This window comes from Brachyistius frenatus, unplaced genomic scaffold, assembly GCF_029030835.1.
Source record: "Brachyistius frenatus isolate BFR_SWC_R1_liver_20210118 unplaced genomic scaffold, ASM2903083v1 Contig_2, whole genome shotgun sequence".
Taxonomy (NCBI): Eukaryota; Metazoa; Chordata; class Actinopteri; family Embiotocidae; genus Brachyistius; species Brachyistius frenatus.
In genome coordinates, this window is record NW_027210601.1 from 1909099 (window position 1) to 1935007 (window position 25909).

Sequence of the window (25909 nt, forward strand, 5' to 3'; positions counted from 1 at the left end):
GACGAGATTGAAACCATTCTGACATCTGTGTGGTAAATATGAAACTGCAGCTGAGTAGCTGAGCTTAGTTTAGCTTATCATAAAGACTGTTTATCGGTAAAATGGCATGCGTGGCTCCGTTTCCCAAAGAAATATGTCTACCAGCACCTCTAAAGATCTCAAATCAACAGGGTATTATTTTATATGTTGATTGTATAATCCACATGATAATGACAAATTGCTATTTTAGAGGGTTATGTTTCTTTAGAGGCGCTGGTTGGTGAGTTTTAGCTTGCTTTTTCCAACCGTTTCCAGTCTTATTGTTACACTAGCTCTACCATATTCTGGCTGTGGTTTACTTTACCAACAACTAGTTGCCAGACAACCAGCATACTTCGTTGTTACACCAAAATGTGACCTGTCGGATGGTCATTCTGTGACTTTTATTTTAAATCTTTCATATTAATCTTTATTTAACTAGGAAGTCTCTTTGAGATTAAACACAAACAGATTTTCCCATAATTCTAAGTAAATTCTTAATATTATATTTAATATAACTGTAAACCTCTTGAAAAATTAAACAATAATTTTAAACATGTTACTTTTTTAGTTTTGAGTTGATGGGTCTATCTTTTAAGATTCACCTGTCCACACTTGGTAAACATTTCAAAACAAATTTCGTAGCTGCGCTTTCAGAGTCGGTGTCCTAATGGTCATAGATTTCAATGTAATACATTTATTTCAGCTTAAAACTTCAAATGTACAATCACGTGAGTGGTATCAATCTTCTCGTCTAACACTCGACAAGAAAGCAGGATTTCCCACGTTTCCTTAAAGAAATGACAGTAGAAGAATGTTTTTTCGTAGTTTATTGATGGTAATTGTACAGGTTACATCAGGTTAACTGTTGCAGGAGACTACTGGACAAGCATATTGGAATAACTGAAGATTGATTCATTCTGGCCTCATAAAGTCTTTTTTTTAATTTTTTTTAAAAAGAGCAGTCGTTTAGCAGACTTAAACCAGTGGTTCTCAACCAGTGAGTCATAGACCTGCTGTAATAGAGCTGTGGAAATAATGGACAGTTACAGTTTTTACATTTGTGAACAGTGCCAGCACCGACACAAACCCTTTACTACAGGAATAATGTTGCTTTGATCAAAGAACAACAAAAATATATGTTTTAATGATATTGGAAGTTTCTTTTAAAAAAGAAGAACAAAAACTGCAGACGTTTCTTTCTCCACAATCTCTGGTTTATTCTTGACTGGACTGTGTTCTTCCTGGTTTCATTGTGACCACAAGGAATTCTGCAAATGACACACCAGCAGATCCTTTTTGTCAAAAATAAAAACTTCATATGCAACTGGCCTCGGCTTCCAAATCAGATTTTGGTCCCGATGCAAAACCAGTTGGGAACCACTGGCTTAAACTCCTTTTAGAAAAGCTGGCAAAGTTACATTGCAGCAAGAGTTCACAAACACAAAGCAGCTAGAACCAAACGCGGAGTCTATGAAGAGATAAATGTGATCAAACGATGTTGAACTGGCAGACGGAGGGTTTCTCATCACGGCAGTTCTCATCAAACCACTTCCCTCCGGAGGCCCCGGACAGGACGGCACAGTTCTGGGACTGGCCGCCATCCGGCTGGGGGAGCCGGACGTTGGACGTGTCCCAGTTTTTGTATGTGATGCGAAGGCCGGTGTGGTCCATCCAGGTGCCCTCTGTCGTCATGTCATTGATGCCCAGCCAGACCTGCTCGTCCGGGCCGATGCTCTGGCGGATGTAGTCTCGGAGCTGGTTGTTCTCATCGCTGGACGTGGGTGCACCGAGGACGCCGCCCAGGGAGTTACAGTCCTCACTGGCGATGTGAAAACGCTTCTTCAGAGGGTCAGCCAAGAAACACTTGCCATGAATCTTAATACCTTTCAAACAGACTGAAGAAGAAGAAGAAGAAGAAGAAAAAGAGGGAGCAGATAGTCGAATAATTTTGTATTTTTAAGAAAAACAATGCCATTTAAAAAAAAAATTCTCTGGAAATGAAACAGATATAGCTTATTTTGTTCTGAGGCCTTTCCTTTGTAATACTATGGACAAAAAAGGTCTTAAACAGATGCAAGCTCCTCATTATCATGATGAACATGAATAGAAAAAAAAAAAGTGTGTGTGTGTGGGGAGGGGGGCGGGGTGTAGTGAGGATTTTTTTGATTTGCAGGAAGAACTGAACATTACTTTATCTTCTGAACAACAAGTCATACACGGGTTGGCCATATGTTTTCCAGATTACAATTTGCCGTTTCAAAGACTTCATATGTGTCCCATCTGTCCTTATTTTTAGGAGAAACATCACCTCAGACTATTGACTCCCACTCAAAGACATATATTGTGCCCCGAGCTGTAATCCATATCCATATTTGTTTGTCTTTATTACCAGCGTGACTCTAATGACTTCTCCACATTTATGATCACATAATAGGTTCAGCTCAAGTGAACAGTTTAGCTCGTAGTTTATTGATACAGAGGCTTAAATCTGGCCAATCTACATCTGCTTAAATTGATTTTGTCTCAGCCATGGGGCAAAGATCTTACGTGGGTCCCTAATGACACCTAAACTGTTGCTACATACTAATTAGATGCAGGTTTTTGTAGTGTATTCACGCCGGAAAAGAGACTAAATAAAACTTAATTGTAAATTATATAATGTAAACAAAATGCACACAGTTCAAATCAACACCTCTCAATTAGACTGAATAATAACTGAACATGATAATCCTCATGAAGACACAATAAGTGTGTTGATGTTTTTGTGTATAGTGAATAACAGTATTCTTTGACGATTAGTGTGTAGTGTTTTGACAAAAAGTCCCTAAATACATACATAGGAGTTGATTATACAGGAGCTTCATTGGCTCATATTGAATTTGAGTTTTTCAAATTTCTATAAAAAGCCTTGCAATCATTAATGTGTAATCCTGGGGCTAAAAGAGTCTAGCATGATCCTAGTTTTGTGGCATCTTTTGGTGAGCAGTCCCCTTCTTAGAGCAACTATTTCCATTCCACCGTGAACTGGAAAGAATTTCAGGTGTTTTCCATCTGATCAAACGTTGGGTTTACCTGTTTGCCGGGCCTGTTGTTCCTTCAGTATGTTGATCTCGTGGACGATGTCATCGACTTGTTTCTGCAGCTGCTGTATTGCAGGATCCCTCGTTGTATCTGATTCAAGACACACCATAGACACAAAATTTCAAATAAGGTGACATAAAATTCATGTTGAATTTGTATGATGAATGTTTGTAATATCTGTTGTTTTAATATTTAAGCTCATCATTTAGGAAGGACAATTCACAACAAAAGAATGAAGTTTTAATAATCCGTCACTTTTCCTGCAGGTTGTGATGTACGAGACGTCTGCTCCTTCTACCTTTTTTCACCAGCTTCTTCTTCGGTGGAGACTGCTGGAAAGAGCCGTTTGTGAGCAGAAGTACTCCCAGCAGCACGCACGCTCCTCTGAACTCCATGGTTGAACCTTTAGACTGACGCCGCTCCGACGTGGACGCCCGCAATTTATCCGTCTCCCTCACACTCTCTCACTCTCTGTTCGTCCCTCTTGTACCCTCCCTCTCATCTCTCCGAACAGGGGAAAAACACTGCTGTTTGTAGGAATAACAGTCGGGGAGCCTTAAGGATGGCGTGTGTCCGTCTCATCTGGCTCCAGATTTTTCACGTGGAGCTTGAGTGCTGACCAGAGCCAGGCCTGGAAAGCAGGTGTAGCCTGGCAGACAGGACGAGACAGTGTGAAGCAGCTATGACGTAACCATTCGGTACAGCTTTAATCAAGGTGCATGAAAAATAAATAAACACAGACTCCTCTGTTGCATAAAAGCCTAAATTACTGTTATAGTTTATGTGTTGGCTCAAAAGGCTGTTTAAATCTTGAAAGTATTTTCTATGGTTGGCCCAGATGTCTTTGGGGGGCTCATTGGGGGAAAAAAATAATATTTCCAGGTGTTTCTGGCAGCTGTGAGGCACTGATATTTTTTTTAGTTGAAAACTCTGCACTGAAAGCTTTGAAAGCTTTAGATGAGAGTTTGTTTTGAAACTGTCTGCTCTCCGCCTGTGCACACACCCTGCAACAGTCTGAGGAAAGAGTGGAAAGGGTCCAGAGTGACATCTGGTCTTTCTGTAAGACTTCCACTTTACACAGTCCTCTGTTGACACGTGGCAAACGCAACAGGACACAGAGGGACCAGACTGTTCCCGCAGGGCTGCCGTGACAGAAACTGCACTGACTTCAGGTCTGAAGAGTCGCCAAAGTTTTGACTTTTATGTTTGTTTCTTTACCAAAATATAAATGAAACGCAGCTCAGGGAGAGTGGAACAAAAAAACCACAAAAAAAACCAGGATATTGTAAAGTTTTACAAGACTGCGAGTTAAAGTAAAGTGTTCAGCAACATAATTAAAACATCAAATTTCCTCAAATATTATTATAATATTGTTCCTCTTTACAATTAAGCTAATATTCAAGGATGTCTGATAAAACACAAAGATAAATATACCAAAAATGTGTAGACTTACTTAATAATTTAATAAACATAGTTCATCTGTAAGATAATCACATTCTCAGGCGTATTAAAACATTAAACACATATTTTATAGGTTCATCTTAAGATGCCACATAAGGAAGGCTGCACACAGAAAAATTCATATAAAATTCAAAGAACAAAGACAAACAGATTGTACAATATAAAGATTTTATTAGAAAATGATGTGTATATGTAAATACATACTGTAGAAACAGTTGTTAATATTAACCAAGGAAGCCAACTTTCTGTCTGTCCTTTCCGAGCTTCTCCTCCTGCTGCAGCAGCTTCATGAGCGGAGCATGAAGGGCTTTCCCCACTCGTTTACCCGTCTGCAGACAAAGAAAATACTGTAGTGTCTGCCTGTTGTGGTTTTAAGTTGATTGGAGGAGGATAAACGGTGAGCTTTAGCTGCTGGTTTGTTACTTTTGGAAAGAGCCAGAATAGCTGTTTCCCTTCTTTCCAGTCTTTGCGCTATGCTAAGCTAACCGTCAGCTGGCATTGTTCTTAGACTGGTGCTAAATTGGATCAACAGGAGGGACGCTTTGCCTGTGATTGGTTGTTACACTGTGGAAATGTTAAGGTTAGGGTCAGGATTAAGGTTAGGGACCAGTTGATTTGACAGTTAAACATTCACAAGCCTGGAGCTGGGAGTGTATGTCCCTCCCGCAGATCCAATGTAACCAACCAGTTCTTAGAGCCCAAATGTGAAACACTCGGCAAGAAAGCAAATCCTTTCCAAAAATATCAACTTTAAAGATAAATGGACCGTTCAAAATATGAAATACTGCTAAAGAAGAAAGTAAAGTAGTAAATTGAAACCAACTAAAATGGACCGGCAAATTTATCAAGATGATATAATAAGGTCTTTATTAGCTCAAGGTGAAATGTTTTTGTTAATGAGGACAACAGTTAAATAAAAATAAACTAAGATCACACTATGTTAATTCCTGAGCTGTGGTGACAGGAGGCCAGATGGCGGACTCACCTCTGTCATTTCAAAGATGCTCTCTGGATCCAGGCTGCCTCCGCCCACCTTCCTCGTGCAGGTGACCGTGCCCTTGTGTGTGACGGAGATGATGAGGCTCGCCACAGAGCAGGCCTTCTCCTGCAGAGTCGCGTCCACCACGTGCCTGTGGCCGACCTGAACAAAAACAATTAGCCCATATGTACAGTATCTTTATTTGTGTGACAACAGTATTTATTAATGAGCACCAGTCAGAGAGCTTACCTTGCACAAGGTCACTATACAAGGAACGTTTTCTACGGTAAGTCTCATGCAGTCGTAGGGGTCATCGGACAGCTCGATTTCCTTTCCTCCCTCTTCGTCGGCTGATATATGAACGCGGGGAATTCTGTCGGGGAGGTAATCAGAAGACTGTCTGTTAGGGTGAGAATCTGGCAATACAATACATAAACCATGATTAGATATTCCACTTTTTAAAAAAAAATTTTTTTTTATCTAATACAAGGAAAACTGTCATAATAAATGGTACTTTCTGTCACAGTATACGCCACTTCCCGTCTTAGTTTATGCGGTAACGCTGGAGTGAAGAAGTCAAATGGCTGTTAGACATCACAGCATTTAGTGATCTGACAATAAAGACGCAAAACAAATACTCACTTTGTGTTGAAGAGAGCTGCCTTGATAGCGACTGAGATGGCGTCGTACAAGTTTCCGTCACACTGCAGGAGCTGTGGAAACAGAACAATGTGAGGTTCGACCTTTTCTGTGCATTTATCCAACCACTGACACACGCTAATGCTCATGCAGAGATGAGTTAATGGTTCTGAAAATACAAGTAGGAACAGAAACTTCAGCATAGCTGCCAAAGCGGTAGAATTAAAAATGACAATTCGGTGAATTCTAAATCTTAGGCCCATATGAAACAAATGGAGCGACAATTTAGTAATTATTATTATCATATATTAGTCTATTAATTACTTTTTGGAAGAAACGAACAAATATGCAAAACTGAGGAGCTGGAAAAAACAATTTGGTTTATTTTCTTACTCATTTTTCAACAAATGACTCAAAACGATTCATACATTTTTGAAATAGTTGCCGATTAATTTCTTGTCTTGTGAAATAATTTCACTCAAATGCAGGACGAGGCACCTGCTGTCGTAGAGAGAAAAATGAAACTTTTGGACCTCTGACGCATTCATGTGTTGTCCACACTAAAAGCAGCAGAGGTCGTGTAAGGGCGACGTCGCGCGCTCCCACTCACCAGCACGTCCACATAGAGCACCCAGCAGTGCTGTCCAGCACTTATACAGAGGCTCCTCAGGTCCACACTGTGTTTGTTGTTGAACACTTTGTAGAGGGTATTACTCAGCTCCGTCCCGAGCTCATCACCTCCTCTGCCCTCAAACTCGGGGGTTGCGTTGGCCGAACTTAGTGGCAGAAGGAAAGGAGAAAACAAGGCAACAAATTGATCAGTTAATAAGAGAAAGATGAGCGGGATGCATTGTTGTGATGATATGATCATGTCCACACTCAGCCGGATCTGTTTGACACTCACAGAGAAGACGCAATGCAACACTACCTCCTAGTGGCAGCGTGTCCATTTAAACACCAGCACTTAACTTTACTTGATTTTCGCAATAGAAGTCTTTAGTTTCCGAATTTTAGGACATCGCCCCCGATATAACAACATTTATCTTTGTGATTTCTACTTATATTATGTCATTTAAATACTGTACATGGCATGGAAGAGTTTAAAGGGGAATGCTTAGGTGTCCAATAAGTGTCCTATGTAATCATCCACTGCACTGCTGAGGTAGTTCAACTTTAAACTTAAAGTTGTGTCCAAACTGCACATCAGATGGCCGAGAAGCTTCATATCATGGAATAATATAGTTGTAAATGGATATAAGTGTTTATTAACATAGCTGTCAGCGACTGTAGTCCCTCGTGTGGATACGTTGACATGGCGGTTAATGTAAAAACTTTGATACTGCTTATTATGTAAAAGTAAAGCGTTACCAAAATGTAATATTCTACAACATAGTGGTTTATCTATATTGTTTACTTGTGAAGAAAGTGTTTTAAAACTCTTAAAGTTTACGATTGGCACCAAACCTACCAGTCAACAAAGAACTCCAAATAACCTTCGTTTGGCACCATCGGCCTCGGTTTTCCAATATCAGCCTTAATCCCGACCAGAACTGCTGTGTGCCCCTGAAAGACAAGCAAGACAGGGAATCAAAATAAACAACAACAACAACAACAACAACAAAATCAATCTGCCAACCCTCCCGGACGCGTTGACAGGATGGACGTGACTGTGGTGCACAGATTAGACGTTTAAGAGCACCTTCCCGTGTAAACTTAAACGGAGGCAGGACTTCTGCTGCAGATCCTGCAGGTTATTATTACCAGTGTGACTTTGGCTGACCCATCCGTGTTGGACACCACATCGGTCTCTATCTCCACGTGTCTGTAGTCCTCGCAGCCTCTTCCATCCACTCGTAAATCGTCCTGATGACCAGTGGTGTGTGGAGGGGAGGGGGAGAGGGAGGGGACATGTCAACACAGGCTCCGTAGCTCGTCGCTTAAATGACTCCCGTGATATTTATTGCAAATAATCCAACAAACAGGAGTCGATCGCTGAAGTATTTGTTCAGAACTTACCCTTATGCCGTGTAAGATGTACACTTTTTCAGCCTCGCTAACTTGTACCGCTGCCATACTGAGGTCACTTTAAGCGTGTGTGTGTGTGTGTGTGTCTGTCGCTCTTTTTCTACGTCATCAACATCCGACGTTTGAAAAAAATAAAAAATAAAAAAATAAAAGTCAACACAATATAAGGCCGGTTGTTTGAGAGCTTTGAACGACTTGTTTCGGCTTGAACCAGACTAACGCCGAATTGACCAAAAAAAACCAAAAAAAAAAACCTTTGCAACTAAGATCATCGAAGGGTTTATTTCTCTCAAGTTGAATTTTTCTCACAAAATTTGTTCAAATCTGTTTGTGAGAACTTCACTTCTGCCAACATATCATCCATCCAGCTGACCAATGTGGCAAGATACTGAATAGAGTCCATGATTTTTGCACAAGTGGGCCCTCGGACCGGCCAACACTGGAAGGCCGCTCTGAAATGTGCAGTTTTAAAAAGCAACTTTTTATTGACATAGGAGCTGCAGTGACTTTATTGCAAAAATAATGCATAACTAATATATATAGATATATACTGTACTGTATATACTGTGCATTTTATATTTTTACTGCTATTTTATTGCTTCTGTTATTCTATTATTATCTTATGGCTTCCTGTATGCTGCTGTAGCGGAAAAAAATTCCCCTTGGGGATTAATAAAGTAACTACCTAACCTACCTAACCTAACCTAACCTATAACTGTAGTGCCGCCTCACAGCAAGAAGGTTGGTGGATCATGTCCCACCAGGGGGGTTTGATTTGGTAAAGTTTAATCTATTTTTTTTGGGGGGGGGAGGGGGATAGAAAATATTTGTCACAATGCAGAGGATGTCCTGAAATAAATTGAGCTGTGTAGACCAAACGGGTGAATAATTGTATTTTTTTTTTTTTTTTTTTTGAAGTGTGAAATGTCTAGAGATACGAATTGTAATAGCTTCACCAGGGTCCGAGTAGATTGGTGATGCGGTGGATATCACAGCCTCACAGCCTGGAAGGTTGAGGGTTCGCGTCCCGCCTGAGACTTGGTTCCAACCTCGACTGGGGTTGAGGCCATTGATTTTGAATTCCCCACACATAACGGGTGGATGGGGTTTGAGGAAACTTCAAAACTGGAGTAGTTTTTGTTGTCCACACAAAACGCTACTAAAAGTCAAAATGTTAAAAAAAAAATATATATATATATTATTAGTTTTTTTTTTTATTATTAGGTTTTGTGATGACTTTCTTTTTGTAGGTTTTTGTTTTTGGATTCTGTTATATATTTTTAATGATTTAAAAAAAAAAAAAAAAGTATTTTCTATTTCTTTTTGGTTTTTCATTGGGTATTAGTGTGTGCAATTTGTTTATTTGGGGTTGGATTTTAAAGTAACACCTCTTACCTTTAGCGGTCCGTCCTCATGTAATCATTTTCTGCTCTGAAGCGTAAACTGTCAACTGTGTGACTTTACTGTGACACTTTCATAACAGCCTACTGAAGAGGCCTAAACTGAGGCTGAATAGTACCACACAGTAGAGTTTACCTTACCTTCAGCTTATTATATTATCTAGTATCATGTTTCATCTTTTCACGAGGGGACCAAAGGGGGACAACAGTATAAAAAAAAAAATAAAGACAGAGAAAAACAGGGGCAGGATTTGAGCTCATATCCCAATTTTGATTGGTGAATTTGCAGCGCGGAGCCTGAGTGGAAGTGCTACCTGCGAGACGGATCTCTGGGCAAAAACGCCTCTGATAGGCAGACGAGACGAGGGCTGGTGCTATATCAGATCGGCGGGAAGGACACTCGGCCTGTGATTGGTCGCGACGTCGTGGGTGGGTTTGAGCGTAGAACGAGAGACCGGTTGACTGAACGGGGAACCAACCAATCACAGCAGCGTACAAGGCGAACGCGTGCATCCTTACGGATGATCCAATCTGCAGGCGAGCTTTTTTTTTTTGTTTGTTTTTTTGACTTCCTGGTTGGATCTGCGGTTTTTTTTGTTTTTTTGTTGTTGTTGTTGTCCCACCGCCCGGCCCGCGCACAGTGGGCTTTTCTGGACCTGAAAAAGAAGAGGAAGAACCGAAAGCGTTGAAGCAGCGGCCTGTTTCAAGGCTCGCCCCCTGGCTGTAGTTAAAGCATTACGGATAAGCTCGTCGAAATCCGGGGCGGCGGTGGAAGAGGGAGCGGATCCGCTGAGAGCAGCTGTCCGGAGATCAGCGCGGTTAGCCGGGACTGAGCTAACGGACGCGGCGGCGGCGGAGGGACTTCTTCCCTGCTCGGAAAGGCTCGGAAACTACGGGAGGACTTCAATCAACTTTTGGTCGACGAAGTCTGGAGAGTGCGAGGTAGGCTGTCACAACCAGGAGAAGGTTTTTTTTTTTTATTTTTTTTTTTTTTACCCTGTGTGCAGCTATCAAACTCCTGGACATCCAGACATCCTGCTCGGCTCCAGCTGCCAGATTTAACTTCCTGGTCTGGGTTACTGCGTTAACACTTTATTGTAGGTTAATTAATTAAGTCCCCCACCATAATGCTGCTATGTTAAACTGTAATAGCCCCTGCTCGTCATCTACAAGATAATTCCTTCCAACACGGCCCATCTTTTAAGGAGGCTGAAAACAGGCTTTCTGAACCCGACCTGAGATTCAGAATAATGGTCATGATCACCGCAGCCGGACAGAAGAGGACAGACACGTTTGCATTTCCTTGATTTTTTTGGCTATTAGGTTATTGAAACATATTTAAGTCACTGTCTATTTTATTTTCTTCCCAATCCTCCACTAAATCAAATCAACCAAACCAGATATGTTGATAATCAATCAATCATTTTGAGGCATTTAAAGAGTTTGTTTGTTTGTTTGTTTGTTTGTTTGTTTGTTTGTTTGTTTGTTTGTAAACTTAATATCCTTTTAATTTTTTTTGGACTGCATCCATGTATGGATACAACATTGTGACACTGCGTTACAACAGGACCCTGCTGTATTAGTTTTTGTATTCTATAAATAATTGCGGAACGATTTCGGTTTCTTTTGCTGAATGTAGTTTAATACCTACTCAGGAGGACATGAACCGGCAGGCTCTAACCCACCGACCTTTGTTTTTCCATGTGAGGTTATCAGTTTAGTGAAATCACATCTAGAGCTGTTAACAAGCTGTTTATCCCAACAGGAGGTCTGATCTAGCTGCCTGCCCACATTTGTTGCCAACATCACTCTGTGCTGTGACTTACTTTAAAATGTAATCTGGCAGCAGGGTGTCGTCAAATGTGTCCATGAATCATTTACTGTGTATCTGAATGTGCTGCATGCGTTTGCACCGAGCTCACTGCTACAGTATAAAACTTTTTTTTCACAGGCTGTATTCACTGTTTCAGTGCTGAGAGGTAACTCGGAGCTGCAGTCTCTTTTCTTCGAGTCAAGTCAACTAAACAAGGGCTTGTTCTGTTTACAATCAAGGCAGTCAGTTGTTTTCATTGTAAAAAAAACAGCCATTCACTGGGAGAAATCTATGGACTCGTTATCCGGTCCACTCCAACCGAAACCATTGACTTACTTTACAGTCATTAATGAACTCTGGTTTTGCAGTTAGTTTCCCTGCAGCTCTTTCATTACTTTTTTTTTAAATTATTTTTTAAATTTTTTATTGTCACAAGCTTCTATCTTGTCTGGGAACTAGTTTACAATGACATTACCAGCCTCTATTAAGCATTGTGGATCCTCTTCTACTTGAAATGGGCTACTCCCGCCTGCTGAGTCAGGTGTACTGGTAAACAGTCACATGAAGTACCACCCAGTAGGTTGACTAATGAACCCAAACATGTTTAACAAGATGTTTTAACACTGTCTTGAAATTTTCCAGTAAAGAAACAAAATATTTCCCATGGTTAACCCCCACATTCTTAATAATAATAAAAACAACAACAACACATGGATTATAAATTTAAAAAGTTTTGTTGAATCTTTGTCAAAATACTTACAAATGTTTCCAACAACAATGTGTGCATCACCAGTCTAACGGGCCTTATGGTTATTGGTATCAATTATGCATAAGCGGCATTTTAGAAGTAGAGCTAATATAAAATACTGTACCTACTTTTAGGCAGTTTTAATCTATTTTAAAAGCCTCATCTGGTTTAGAAATAAAGCTCTAATGTACACAGTAGATGGAGCATAAAACAGGAGTTCTCAAGTAAAGCACAAGTTCCCGAAAACTACTCGGGTACCGTATGGGAGTCGGTGTACTCATTCTTGCTCTTTATTTAAACTGGAGCGAAAACAGATTCTCCAGTAATCCCCGACTTCTGGTGAAAGCAGACTTCTAACGGGACCTCCTAGTGCACCTGACTGCTGCTGTGTGCTGATAGGCTTAGTGGAGCGGGCCAAGAGGCTACGCAGCAGGGTTCAGCTTGGTCGTACTATATTTTAAAACATTCACTCAAACCGGGAAGTATGCTTTTTTATCAAGGCGGCGCCTCTGTTCCCCAGTCGTCCTCAGAGATGGTTCGCTGGAACGGCTTCGGGCCTACAGACGGCTGGATTCGGGCACATTTTCATCTCTCGCACGTGGACTTATTTGCCTTCCCTTAAATGATTTAGGCCTGGATGAGCTGAACCCTGCTAATTCACACGATTTACAATCCTGGCTTTATTTTGAGACCCACTGTGTAATGCTCATACGCGTTTTCTATTCCGTCAGGTCACATGTGGAAGATCACATCCTAACGAGTTTTTTTGTTGTTGTTTTTTTTTACCCCTGTGTTTAAAGCAGGTCAACCTCACGTAGGTCAAAGACGACCTGCTAAGGCACCGTGATGCTTTGAGCGTCATGAAAATCTGAGGTTTAGCAGATACGATGTTTGCCGTGGTCACAGACTACTCCGCAGTCCGTTGTGAAAGATGTATGACAAAAATGAGCGTACATTTTTTTTTTTAGTGTAGTCTGAACCTGGAATTATTTTTGTGTTAGCATGGTAACATTTGCTAATCAGCACTGAACGCGGTAAACCCCGGGTCGACGGGGGTGTCGTTGGTTTTACACGTCGTTGGTCGTGAACCAAATGGAAAGTTTGACCAGATGATGGCTGTAGATGAAAAGTTTGAATAAAAGTTTCTAATATTCCTTTGGAAAGTGGACCAGATTTCGTGGCAATAAACCCTCAAATGCTCAAAACCACAAATGTTGGTGGAGCCACACAAAGAAATCTGAGGACCCGAATGATATTCTGAAGAAAACATTTCATGCCATTTCATCCACTATATCTCAGATTAAATAGATATTATGGTCCATCACAGTAAAATAGATTATTTTGTCATTTTGAAGGCCAGTAGTGTACAAATATACTTTTATTTTTACAGTGATTTGGACACGCAGAAAATTGCATCATCGGGAGTGTAATTAGCATGATTTACATAACATCTGAGAAAGACAATAAAACTCTCGGTAAGAGATGAAGTGGTTTTCTGGCTGTAACACAGTCATGTTGACGCCTTCAACAGGTTGATCTTTAAATGTGTTGTGACTTGCACCGTGCCGGTGGATGTGACGCCATTACAGGAGAAAGACCGGATTCCCAATCGCCCTGTAGGACCGTCGTATCGTTTTGGTTCTGATTAAATTCCCCTACTCGGGGGACGCATGATTAACCGCTAGGATCATTGGCCGAACCCCAATTAATACGGACATAAAAGTGAGATGAGCCTATCGCTCAGTTAACCTTAATGGATAGATTAAATCCTCAGGAATGGCCAAGCAATGTGAGTACGCTCACTTTAAACTCGGTGAAGAGGAGGGCGCCGAGGTCCAGCCGTCCTCCGGGAATTAGCTCTTTGATTCCAGTCCGTTATCTTCATATAATGCTGAGACCTATTTTTGGTTTCTTGACATTTTGGCCCCTTTGAAGTCGCATCATTTTTTTTGTCCACACACTCAGACCTGCTCGATTGCTTATTCGTGAGCCTCGTCTCCGGACGGAGCTGTATGTGCACACTGAAGCTCGGTGCCGTTCAGAACGATTGTGCAGGCTGTTTTGTCAAAGCATTGTTTTGTTTGACTTTTTTCTTTTCAGGCCAAATGGAAAACTTGAGAGGATTCTTGGATGGATTGTTTGGTCTTATGGGATCAGACCAGCCAGTGTTTGTTCTTCCTCCAGCTAATGCTTCCTCCTGAGTATTCACCCAGACCTTTTTATCCAATGCACTGGGTCTTATTAGCCCCGCTCTTTCTTTATTTTCCGCGAGGATCGTGAGATTGCTCCTATTAGTCTGTTTACATCGAATCTTAATTATTGTGGTCCAGCACTCCTACAATGTGATTTCAAAGCAATTCAGACAGGACTCTTATATAGAGCTCAAACCATTAGTCAATCAAATGACTAGTTGTTTGACAAAATTAAGCGGACACTTTATTTCTCCACTTTGATGAACTGCTATTACATTTGAGTAATTATAACTTTTGGGTTTGAGACCAGACCGTGGAAGATTTTAAAGGGTGTTTTTCACTATTTTTCGACATTTTATAGACGAAACAATGAATAGATTAATGGAGATAATAATCAGCCGATGGACTGAAAACGAAAATAACTACACGCCTATAAAAATCCAGCATCCTCTTACACACTCACTTCAGATCTCTCGACTAATTCGCTAATTCCTTTTCCTTTCATTGTCTTCCCATCTCCCCCCCACTCCTCCCCTCTCCATCTGTCTCTCCTCGCAGTATGTGGTTGGAGCCACGAGCGCTGTAGGATGAAGAGCCCGGCGCACCGCACCAGGGACATCGAGCGGCAAGCTGGCTACCTGAGGCCCGAGCACTGCGCCCCTCCCCCGCCCCGCACAGGCTACGGCACCATGTGGTTCATCCGCGACGGCTGCGGCATCGTGTGCGGCATCATCACCTGGTTCCTGGTCTTCTACGCCGAGTTCGTGGTGGTGTTCGTCATGCTGCTGCCTGCCAAGAACGTGGCCTACAGCCTCTTCAACGGGGTGCTCTTCAACGGCCTCGCCTTCCTCGCCCTCGCCTCTCATGCCCGGGCGATGTGCACAGACCCGGTCAGTCAGACTTTGATCAGACCGCTTTTATTATCGGAAAAAAACCAACCTACGTCATACATCATACATCTTCGTACAAATGGTCTGTCGGACAAACTTTAGCTTTTGAGACGAGGATTTATTTCTGGATTCATTTCACAGGTTGTTCCTTTACTAGTAGTCGAGGGCCTCAGACCCTTAAAGCAAACAAAGCAGTGATGGAAAGTAACTTAAATGTTGTAATTAAGCACCGTTTTAGGTACTTAACATTATTATTTCCATCACTTGTTCTTTTATACTTCTACCCACCAACATGTCAGAGAAATATATTTAACTTTTTACCCCACTGCATTTCTTTGAAAGGAGTAGTTTTAGATTATAAACTTTGTAATATGCTTATAAACTACTACATTTTTGTTAAAAATCCAATCAGTGGCCTTTAACCTTTGTGGTTTGTGACTTTTAGTTGGATTCTGTGGTCACATTTTTATTTTATTTTTAATTTTTAAATAGCTTCTCAAATTATAGAGTATGTTCTTTACAAAAAAAAAAAAAAAAAAAGATAAGAGAAAAAGCAGATGCAGTTTGTGTAGCAGAGGTAGTTTTATTCTTCTTTCCTACCCCATTAATAACCTCATGACCCCATAGATTGATCTTGTGACCCTTTGGAAGGAGCTAGATGCCCTTGGTTGAAGAACCCCCTGATTAAACAACACTAATAATGTAATATATACTAATAATGTCAATCACAGGGGAAACTGAGTATCTTTGGTTTGATACTTGAATACTTCTTCCACCTCTGCCCTAAAGGCCCTCAAGTATGAAAACCTGAAACAATTAAGGGCTTTGAGGTGGCTCCTTCATTTTTACTCATTCAGACAGAGAGGCCATGTATAAATATTCATTCAATATTTGCCTTGGTTATATCCCAATCAAAAGATATACTGGCTGGTTTCTGGGACTCATTTTTAATTTCTGACAGTGGAGATCCTTTTCTGACACAATTGTATGTGATTTACTTTGTTTTGGTCCATTTTTAACAAGTAATAAAGCCCAACTGAGCATTTTTAAGTGGGCAGTTATGTCACCGTGGGGGCATTTATATTTATAAGTCCACAGCTAAATGAATGTAAAGAAAACTGTGTAAAACATCTGCAGTGACAGGAAGTACAGCTGAATTCCTTGTCAACGCATGTTTTGTTCTGCCCTCTCTCCCAGGGAGCCGTTCCTAAAGGGAACGCAACCAAAGAATTCATCGAAAGCCTGCAGCTCAAACCGGGACAGGTGGTGTACAAATGTCCCAAGTGCTGCAGCATCAAGCCTGACAGAGCTCACCACTGCAGGTACGGCACTCGTGTGAATGTACGTGTCGTAGGAAAGAGTGCCGCTCCCACTGCAGACTCTGCAAATTTTAAGATGCTGAAGTCTGCGCCTTACGGAGGAAAACCCTGCTGCGACTGTCCCACTGAGACCTCCACACCTCTTCTGTGTTTGTCCCTGCACCGGCTCTCCTGCCTCCCTGTGTGTGTGTGTGTGTGTGTGGGTGTGGTTTTTTTTCTGTTCTTTTAAAAGTAGCTGTTCGGCATTTCCCTGCAGACTCTGCAGCTTGATAATCAGGAGTTCCCTGTGTGGCTGCTCAGTGGTTTCGCTGGGATCTCGAGGCATGGGAAGAGCAAAAACAATGCAGACTAATTGAATTGTAAAGCCAGTGAGTCACTCGGCCTCAGAATGAAAGAGATGGTTTTTTTTTGCTGAATATTATGAGTCATTGTTGTAGGTGGTTCCACTGATACACTGCTGTTACACAATTATCTCTAATGACCGGTGTAAACAATACATTACCGGTGTAAACAATGCATTACACGCAGAACGTCAGCTTTTTAGAAATAGCTTTCCCTCAGAAAGTGTGTAAACAAAGCACGGAGGGAGGTCGAGGGTGACTTTTCTGCTTTGTCGTATGACAAATTTGGAGTTTTCGGACTTTACTTGAATTGTCGACCAGCTGTGATTCTGTCTGATAAAACACCCCCTCTGCTGCCACTGCGGTTGAGAGCAGTGTGTTGCAGTCTTTCACATCCGGCAACAGTCGAGTGAATTACGCCGCTAAAGGCGGACTCACAGAGGTTATGTGTGTCTTTTTGTGACCGTATTTGTTGTGATTTCCTTTGACAAGAGTTAAACAGACTATATATATTCAGGTTGGTGCATTAAATAGCTGACGCAGTGGTGGGCTGCACTATTTCTGTTCTAGTTTGTCATCTTTAATATTTGTATTTATGTGTCCCTGCAGTGTGTGTAAACGCTGCATTAAAAAGATGGACCACCACTGTCCCTGGGTGAACAACTGTGTCGGAGAGAACAACCAGAAATACTTTGTGCTCTTCACGGTGAGTCTTTTACTGCAAAACTAATATTATAATTCACTTCAAAAGGATTTGAATCACACCATCTGTTCATCTCCCGTTTAAAGTTGTCCTTGCCTCGTACATCTAATATATTATCTTAGTGTGTCTACGTCATATAGTGTGAATAATGATTTAATGGAGGCTTGCTTGACAAAATAAGAGCGCAGTTGTATACGAACACTATCATAATGAGCTAATTGTATCTTGTTGACACTAAATCTGTGTTTGTTTGTTTTCAGATGTACATTGCACTAATATCCTTCCATGCGTTGATCTTGGTGGCCTTCCATTTTGTTTTCTGCATTGAAGAAGACTGGACAAGTAAGTATTATCCTGTTATAGTCGTTTTGTATTAAAACCAGTGGTTGAACCATCAGCCAACCAGTTTGGATAGTTTGTTGCAGACTGTAAAACTGAGAAAAAAAAAACCCTCTTTTGATCATTTAAGCATGGGGATTTAAGATGCTGTTCAGACAAAGCAAGTCATTAAAAGGTCTCTGGGAACTTTTTAAGCTTATATTTTTTTACAATTTCAATACTGTATGAGGCTTAACAATCAATTCAGAAAAATGAGAGCTAAATTGATCAGTAAAGAAAATAATGTTGCCCTAGTAACTTGCTCCTCTCTGTTTAGCAGCTCTGATGTTTTAAACGGTTAATAAACTTGTTTCTAAAGTAAAAAAAAAAATCTTCCTCTCTCACCAGAGTGCAGCAACTTCTCTCCACCAGCAACTGTCATCCTCCTCATCCTCCTCTGCTTTGAGGGTCTACTCTTTCTGATCTTCACTGCAGTCATGTTTGGGACTCAGGTCCACTCCATCTGCACTGATGAAACGGTGAGTGAAAACAGCCGCACTCTCATACCACCTTATCGCATCACCTGCTCCTCCTGAAAATTGAATTTCAGTTGCAGCAGCGTCAGTGGTCCGATGCGAGGTCAAGCTTTCATGTCCGAAACCTTCCTACCTGCTGAAGTGCCCTAAAGCAAGATACTAGACCCCGACCAGGAAAATGTGCTGCACTGGCTGCGACCTTCCTTCCAGCCTGCTGCAGTTTTCTCACCGAAACAGCTTTTATTGTCTGTTTCAACACGACACGGCCAGTAACATTTGGCTGGTTTTAAAATCAATTATTTTGTTCAAACAATTATATTTTTTTCATGTAGTTTAAAAAAAAAAAAAAATCAAAGTCGCGTAGAAGTAATCACTGCATCCAAAAACATGCACTTCAGGTCAGGTTACCTGGCGCCGCGGTCGTGGCAGCCTGCTGCAGCATCTCCCCCCTGAGAGCCCCCCTGCTGTAGTGAAGAAATTTCCCCTCGGGGATTAATAAAGTGTATAAAATCAAAATCAAATCAAATCAAAGGCGTTTTGCAAAGTTTGAAATGCTTTAGTCAAGTCATCTGGGAGGTGGGGACAAATAGAGAGCACGTGTAGATCTTTGTTATTAGGAAATATTTCATTCATTTTACTTGTACCATTGCCAATTTAGGATTAGTATGATATCCACGCACTTTATAAATGATTATGGTAATTTTATCACCACTGTCGACATGCACTTCACAGTGGCTCCAGCTATTACTAATGGTACTTGTGACACGGGAGAGTCGCTCTCATCCCACAACAAGAACCCCCTAAAGAGGAAGGCTCAGCCAGTAACAATGGTTCTGTGAGTTATTTATAACGTCTCTCAGAAGGCACAGTTTGAGATATTTTTTTTCTTTCTACAACTAAATGACAAATGAAAACTTTTGTCGTAGAGACTTGTACTTACCTGGCAGGGGAGATACCATGAAGGTGGTTCACCCAGGGCGAGGCTCAGCCATTGCACTCCGGCTGTGCTGACCACTGCGAATTCCCCAAATGTGGGAATCTCGACTGCATAATTTCTGGTAGTGGGGGACTGCGTTCGCGCTAATGGGCGGCACGGTGGTGCAGTGGTTAGCACTGTCGCCTCACAGCAAAAAGGTTCTGGGTTCGAATCCGGTCCTGGGCCTTTCTGTGCGGAGTTTGCATGTTCTCCCTGTGCTTGCGTGGGTTCTCTCCGGGTTCTCCGGCTTCCTCCCATCATCCAAAAAAAACATGCACTTCAGGTCAGGTTACCTGGCGCCGCGGTCGTGGCAGCCTGCTGCAGCATCTCCCCCCTGAGAGCCCCCCTGCTGTAGTGAAGAAATTTCCCCTCGGGGATTAATAAAGTGTATAAAATCTAAAATAAAAAATCTAACACTTAGTTGACCATTTGGGGGCAGCGCTAGTTAGTGTATTAAAGCTGCCGCTAAACCTGCTTACAATAAGTGCACTCTAAAGAACAAGATGTATAATTATTATTATTATTATTATTATTATTATTATTACTATTACTCATAAGAACAAGGTTCAAACTCTAAAGGAGGTCTTCCAAAGGCCGGAATAATATTCAACCTACTTTTCTTAATCCACAAGATGTAATTTTAGAAGTAAGACAAACATTGTTTGTTATTTTACAAAAAATCTGCATGTTTGAACTAATGAAACAAAAGCCAAAATTGTTTTCAAAAAGCATAAATTCTGGGCTGCTGTTTGGTGGTCTAAATATTTAAGCCATGGACTACACATCATGACATCCACAGCTCATGCTTTGTTGCATGTTACATCTCATTTTCTTTCATCTCTATATTGCATAAAATTCCCTCATAAATATATATGGAAAAAAAAATATTTATTTTTTCTTATCAATATAATGAAGGGCTGTAGGATTAATAAACACCAGACTTGGGTCTTTTAATTGCAAAGCAGTTTGCAGTGGAACTTACTTTAGTTTTTATATAGTAGTTTTTACTTCCCTTGATTAACTGATGAAGGATAACGGCTCTGTTGTTCAATAAATCTGAGTAGAGCTGGCAATTCACTTAAAGCCCCCAGGTGGGTTGAGATCAGTGCTTTTTCTGCTCCAACCACCCACGAGGATGACTCACGCTGTTATAATATTCACTACAAAGATCATCTATTTCAGGTGTGCATTGTGTTCATTGACATTGGGAAATGCTGAGAGTGAGTCACCTAACCCTCTTTAACACCTGTGACAGGAAAACAAAAGAAGGCAATACATGGATCCGTTTTGATCTCTTTTAGTCCATTAAAATTTGAAGACAGCACAACGTTCCCAGCTGATACAGTCGAGGTTCTGCATCAGCTCCACGCTCACATGGTCTCACATTCCTTATACCTTACCCCCGCAGGGTATCGAGCAGCTTAAGAAGGAGGAGAGAAGATGGGCCAAAAAGTCTAAATGGATGAATATGAGGGTGGTGTTCGGCCATCCGTTCTCTATAGCCTGGCTGAGCCCCTTTGCAACACCCGACCACGGCAAAGGAGACTTGTATCAGTACATAGTGTGACCGCTGGAAGCTCAGCTGTGCTCTGCTGCTGATCACACAGACTGATCTGGAGCATGAACTCCTCTCAAACCACTTCTACAGTTTCTTTTCTTTATGAATTATTGATATTTCAGGGTGTCCTGTTGTGAGCTATTACGTTGTTTCTTTTTTAAATGTCGTCACCTTACTTTGATTTTACTGTTTGCCTCTTGGTGCTGACTGAGATTATTGATTATAGCTGAACAACAAAGCTCTACAAGAAAAAAAAAAAAAAATTCTCCTTCAAATAAGAAGCGGCAACTTTCGATGGGAAGCACTTCATAAGAGTTGGCAAAAACCCCACCAAGAGACTGAGTTCTGCCTTCGCTGGAGTAAAAAAAAAAAATCCTGCAGTATGTCTGATCATTTCCTACTTCCAAGACTTAATAATGTGAACTTCAGTTCAGAATGTTTTAACTCAAAGCAACGCGATCCGGGTGCCAAGACGGACACCTGTTTTGTCTTCCTGTAAACACTGTCATGATCCCCTCACTTCATTTGCTGTATTACTGTTGTTGCAATAGTCTTTTGCTGAATGCTGTGTAGATGATTTGCCTTAGGGCTGTGCAGTAGTCTACGGCGGCACCGGATACTTTTAAAGAAATTTCTATTTATTTGCCTTAATGTGACGGTCCAGGTTCACACTGGTTAGTACAATTTGAGTTTTCTTCTTTGTTGCCAGATAAGTGGATTCATTCAGGCCGTGATAAGGAAGGTCTTTTTAGAGCAAATATTTCTTTTGATTTTCTTTACATTGCAGTAAACGTCACCTTATCTGACATGCCAATAAAGTTTAAAAACTATTTTCAAGTAAGAACAGTTTAAGTGCATTGAGTGGGCGCTCTGAAGAGAGAGCAGCAATAACTTCACAGGGGCTACTTAAAGTTATAATCCTTAATATTTAAGTCCTGATTGACTTGGTGACCCACAAGGTAACACAGAGTGTTGGTTATTTCAGCAAATACTCACTGAACAGTAGCTGGTCTAACTGCTTACAATGCAGCCGAACAAACTCTCGACTCAGATGTTTTTCTCACCATGCCATAACTAACTGCAGTCTGGTTTCATGCTCCTCAGAGCCTAAGGAACAACATTAGAGCAGTAGAGACAGACAGGAAACCTAGCAGAGGAATGACATGCAATAAGGGTTCTTCTGGCTGGGAATCAAACTGGGAACTCACTGCTGAAAGCATTTGCACTCATGTGTTGTGCTCCCTAACTGTTAAGCTATTGGGTTACTCAATCAGAGGCAACTTCAGGAGTAGCTCTGGTGACAATCACGTTGCATTTGGCAGACAATAAACCCCCCATAAGGGTTTCACTAGTCACTTAAGAAATATTGGGTATGCATTAGGAGTAACTTAATGCAGCTCTGATGGAGCGTTAGGGGAGTAAACTGTAAACGGTGTGATATCAGTTAGATTAAGAATGCTCCAAATCACATTCATGCACACTTTTCTGGGAATCCCTCATGCAGAATGAGTCCTGCACGAGAATGTCAGACTCCATTTATACTCCGGAATACTATATAGACTCCATCTAAGAAAACTCGATACGACAGCCATGCCACAAATATTACCCGTGTTCAGTTTTTGTGATATTGTCGGATATCTGTAAATTCTTTTAACATGTTTATTCCAGAGTTCATAGTAAAAAAGGGGTGTTGAACTTGACTACATTATATGGAGCAGTGTTTCTAATATTTCATTTGAATACATGAGGATGGCACATTATTAGAAACCAATTTGATTAAACTAACTCTTCTGTAACAGTTTCTTATGTGCGTTATAGACTTGATGAGAGAACAGTTCTATATGTACTGCACAAGTGTACCTAATAAAGTGGCTGCCAACTATAGAAAGGTAATTACAGATTTGAAATACACCGAATGGCTGTTGCTGACAAACTGTTGGCCATGAATGATCAAATAGCGTCAAAAAAAAGGGTTGTTTTCATGAAAATATTAAGGATTGTAACTTTCAAATCCCAAATCTGTCACTTGGCAGGTAAACGAAGTTAAGAGAGGTCTTGTACCGCTTTGTACGTTAAGAGGCGACAGTGAGTCACGTAGTCACATGCTGTTCACTCACCTGTCCATAAGAAACATTGAGAGTTTAGCACCTAACTTAATTTTGTTTTTTTACACACCAAGAACTGTCTTCAGCTGTTGAAAGCAATACTAATGTTTACATGTTTCAGCCTTCGTTTTGTTTACTGTTCCATTCGTCATAAGAGGTTAAAATACTTTACCTCCTACTGGTGGACTGAGGGCAAACCAGGCGGCAACGAATAATGACTTCACCCATTAGTTTGTGAACTGCCGTTCTGAATCGTTGAGTTTGGATTTCGGCCGACACCATCTTGCTTTTTTTGGAGCCAGAAGTGACCATATTTGGATGAGCTGGGGAGGAGCAAGCGGTGGCTCTCATTCGCTCCGATTGGACTGAGGACACTATATCCCGCCCACCTGTAGCAGAAACTTGACTGCACCATTGGCCTGTCAATGAATCAGATACGCCACTAAACATACCGCTTTTTGAGGCCTAATATCTAATTAATTATGGGATTATTTTCAGATGGACTGACGGAAAACAAATAGGTCCGATAGACTTTTGTGAATGACGCCATAATATAATGTGGAAAAGAATTATTGACTTTGCATTTCATGAGAGAAGTTAAATGGGAGTCGGAGTCTTTTTGAAGCAAATTCCTCGTGGCCCCTGGTGGAATTGCGCTATATGGCAGCTTGCATTTGCCTCACTTGTCAAACCTGGAAGCTGTATGTCCACTTTTATATGCTGTCTATGGGCAGATTAGACGCTACAATGATTCACTATTGCCTCTTCAGGCGCAAAATTTATTACATGGCAGGATGGGCCGAGGCTAGCTAGTTAGCATTTTTCAGTGGTTGAAACAACAACAAAAAATCGTACATACTGCATCTTTAAAGTGTGTTGAGTTTCCACCAGGCAGTTAAACCAGCATCCTTTTCGGTGACAATCGTGTATGTTCGACCTCTTTGCTTAAAAACCTTCGCAGTCACCAGTGCAGATGAACAGTCAGGGAATGATACGCTACACATTGTTCTCTGAATGCACTGACCCTAAGTGCAATTCATTGCTCTCAACTGATGGAATTTGCTTGCGAATAATCCAGTTTGTCATAGGAGGTAGCTGTGAGCCTGACTGGAGGGGAAAAAAGCCTTACAGGATAAAATGTTGATTCACGTTTGGGTCAGTGGAAAATGTTCACCGAGGCCTGAAAGACCAGAAATACATGTTTGAGTTGTCAGAGCTGTGGACAATAAAAGGCCACCCAGTGTGAAGAAATAGGAAATAGGCCACTTCAAAGCATTTAACACAAAAAATGCCTTTGATCAAATGAGTTTGAAAGCCTTACTGCAGTTAAAAACATGATTTGGGAGATGTGCTGCCAAATTGAGTGCTTAAGGAAGGGAGGCAATGAAGTACCCATTTCAAGACTAGGACTTTGTCACGACGTTTTATTTTTTATTTTTTTTATAAATCGTTACCATTATGTGGATATGCAAAAAGGTTTACACGAACAGTACACCAGCTTGCTTCTTTTTTCTCAAATTGTTGAAAATGTTCTGTTTGGTCAGGTATGAATACTTTTCTTTCAATACTTACTGTGGGCCACATGATGTTTTTCCTCTTTTATTTTACTGTGGTATTTGTTTAAAGGGGAATAAAATAAAACTATCAATATGACACAAGTTTTGGTTCAAATTTATGGACATTTTATTGGCAGTTTTATGTTTATAAATGAAATCTTTTCAAGGATGTTCCACTGTAAATTCAAGTAAACTATGGTGTAACACTGAAAGAAAAGAATGTGTTGATTCCTCATTGCAGAAGCATGCTCTTATCATAGTGCATAACGAAAATCTTTTTTTTTTTTTTAAAAAGCCAGCAGTTAGAATAAAGTTTGAGAAAATACAATGTATTAATAACATACCTTAAAGAAATCACTGCATGAAGAAAAAAAAATCTATAAAATGTGGACAAAAATGACACCGTTTATACCTAAAAAGATAACTATTTTTTCTGAATGTATTGATTTGTAAGTTTAGGGTTTAAGTAGATTTACTTTTTTATTATTATTTCCTAAGATCTTTTACAACAGAGAAAAGTCTAACTTTATCAGAAAAAACCCAGTCGATCTAAACCAAATGTATTCCAAAGTTTCTTGAAACCATTTAAATTTTAAAGTTACGTTCACATTACTTTATTAAATTGTATTAAGATTTCTTTTTTGACAAAGAAATTTGGACACTTTGTTAATCAACTTTGGATATTGGGATATATAGCAAAAATTGCAGTTATCAATAATTTGAAGTAAAATATTGAAGACAATAAATTATTTTACAGTTGGCTATTTTTGCTGTCCATACACCTTTTATAATTTTACAGCTCAACCTTCATAAAATGTAATCATGAGATACATTAAGTAAATACTGCATAAATACTTTTGCATATCATGATCTGAATGGTTGCCATCTTTTAAATACCTGAAAATGTATATTTCCTAAAAAAAAAAAAAATCACCCAATCCATGGACATGTTGTCAAAGTGCAGATTTTAAACTAAGTCTAAATAAAAACCAATGATAACATTCAGTTATGTTTTATAGATGTTCAGCTGACTCAGTTGATCAGTTTACTTAAATTTGACAAACATCTTCCTTGGTAAAAAAAAAGTTGGACATCCTGTTTTTAATTTATTCATGTACTTTATAATATCAAGTCAAAACCTATAATAAACAGTCTTCATTGCACAAGGATGCTCTTTTCTTCCATGTCAGCTTTAAGCTGACTAGCTTCCATTTTGATTCATAGAACGGGAGAGGGTCTAATGGAGCA

General features: G+C 40.5%; 3 protein-coding genes and 1 non-coding gene across 4 annotated transcripts; 2 read left to right on the plus strand and 2 right to left on the minus strand.

Annotated features, from left to right (window-relative positions):
• Positions 1 to 840: 840 nt before the first annotated feature.
• Positions 841 to 3747, minus strand: LOC138621722 (tetranectin-like). The gene is made up of 3 exons (XM_069699964.1): positions 3401 to 3747; positions 3094 to 3192; positions 841 to 1916 (listed from the first exon to the last, which is right to left on the minus strand). Exons 1-3 carry the CDS (start codon positions 3495 to 3497, stop codon positions 1510 to 1512), a joined length of 603 nt encoding a protein of 200 aa, XP_069556065.1. The 5' UTR covers positions 3498 to 3747; the 3' UTR covers positions 841 to 1509.
• Positions 3748 to 4714: 967 nt separating this feature from the next.
• Positions 4715 to 8275, minus strand: exosc7 (exosome component 7). The gene is made up of 8 exons (XM_069699976.1): positions 8198 to 8275; positions 7943 to 8044; positions 7650 to 7744; positions 6792 to 6957; positions 6185 to 6255; positions 5792 to 5915; positions 5549 to 5704; positions 4715 to 4892 (listed from the first exon to the last, which is right to left on the minus strand). The coding sequence occupies exons 1-8, from the start codon at positions 8252 to 8254 to the stop codon at positions 4788 to 4790; spliced, it is 876 nt and encodes a 291-aa protein (XP_069556077.1). The 5' UTR covers positions 8255 to 8275; the 3' UTR covers positions 4715 to 4787.
• A 2066-nt stretch (positions 8276 to 10341) lies between these two features.
• On the plus strand, positions 10342 to 24763 carry zdhhc3b (zinc finger DHHC-type palmitoyltransferase 3b). Its single transcript, XM_069692735.1, has 7 exons — positions 10342 to 10548; positions 14918 to 15249; positions 16447 to 16571; positions 17519 to 17615; positions 17873 to 17954; positions 18339 to 18469; positions 20851 to 24763. Exons 2-7 carry the CDS (start codon positions 14947 to 14949, stop codon positions 21007 to 21009), a joined length of 897 nt encoding a protein of 298 aa, XP_069548836.1. The 5' UTR covers positions 10342 to 10548; positions 14918 to 14946; the 3' UTR covers positions 21010 to 24763.
• LOC138621980 (U1 spliceosomal RNA) lies at positions 19399 to 19552 on the plus strand. The gene has a single exon (XR_011310983.1). It is a non-coding gene; the product is annotated as a U1 spliceosomal RNA (small nuclear RNA).
• Positions 24764 to 25909: the final 1146 nt, after the last annotated feature.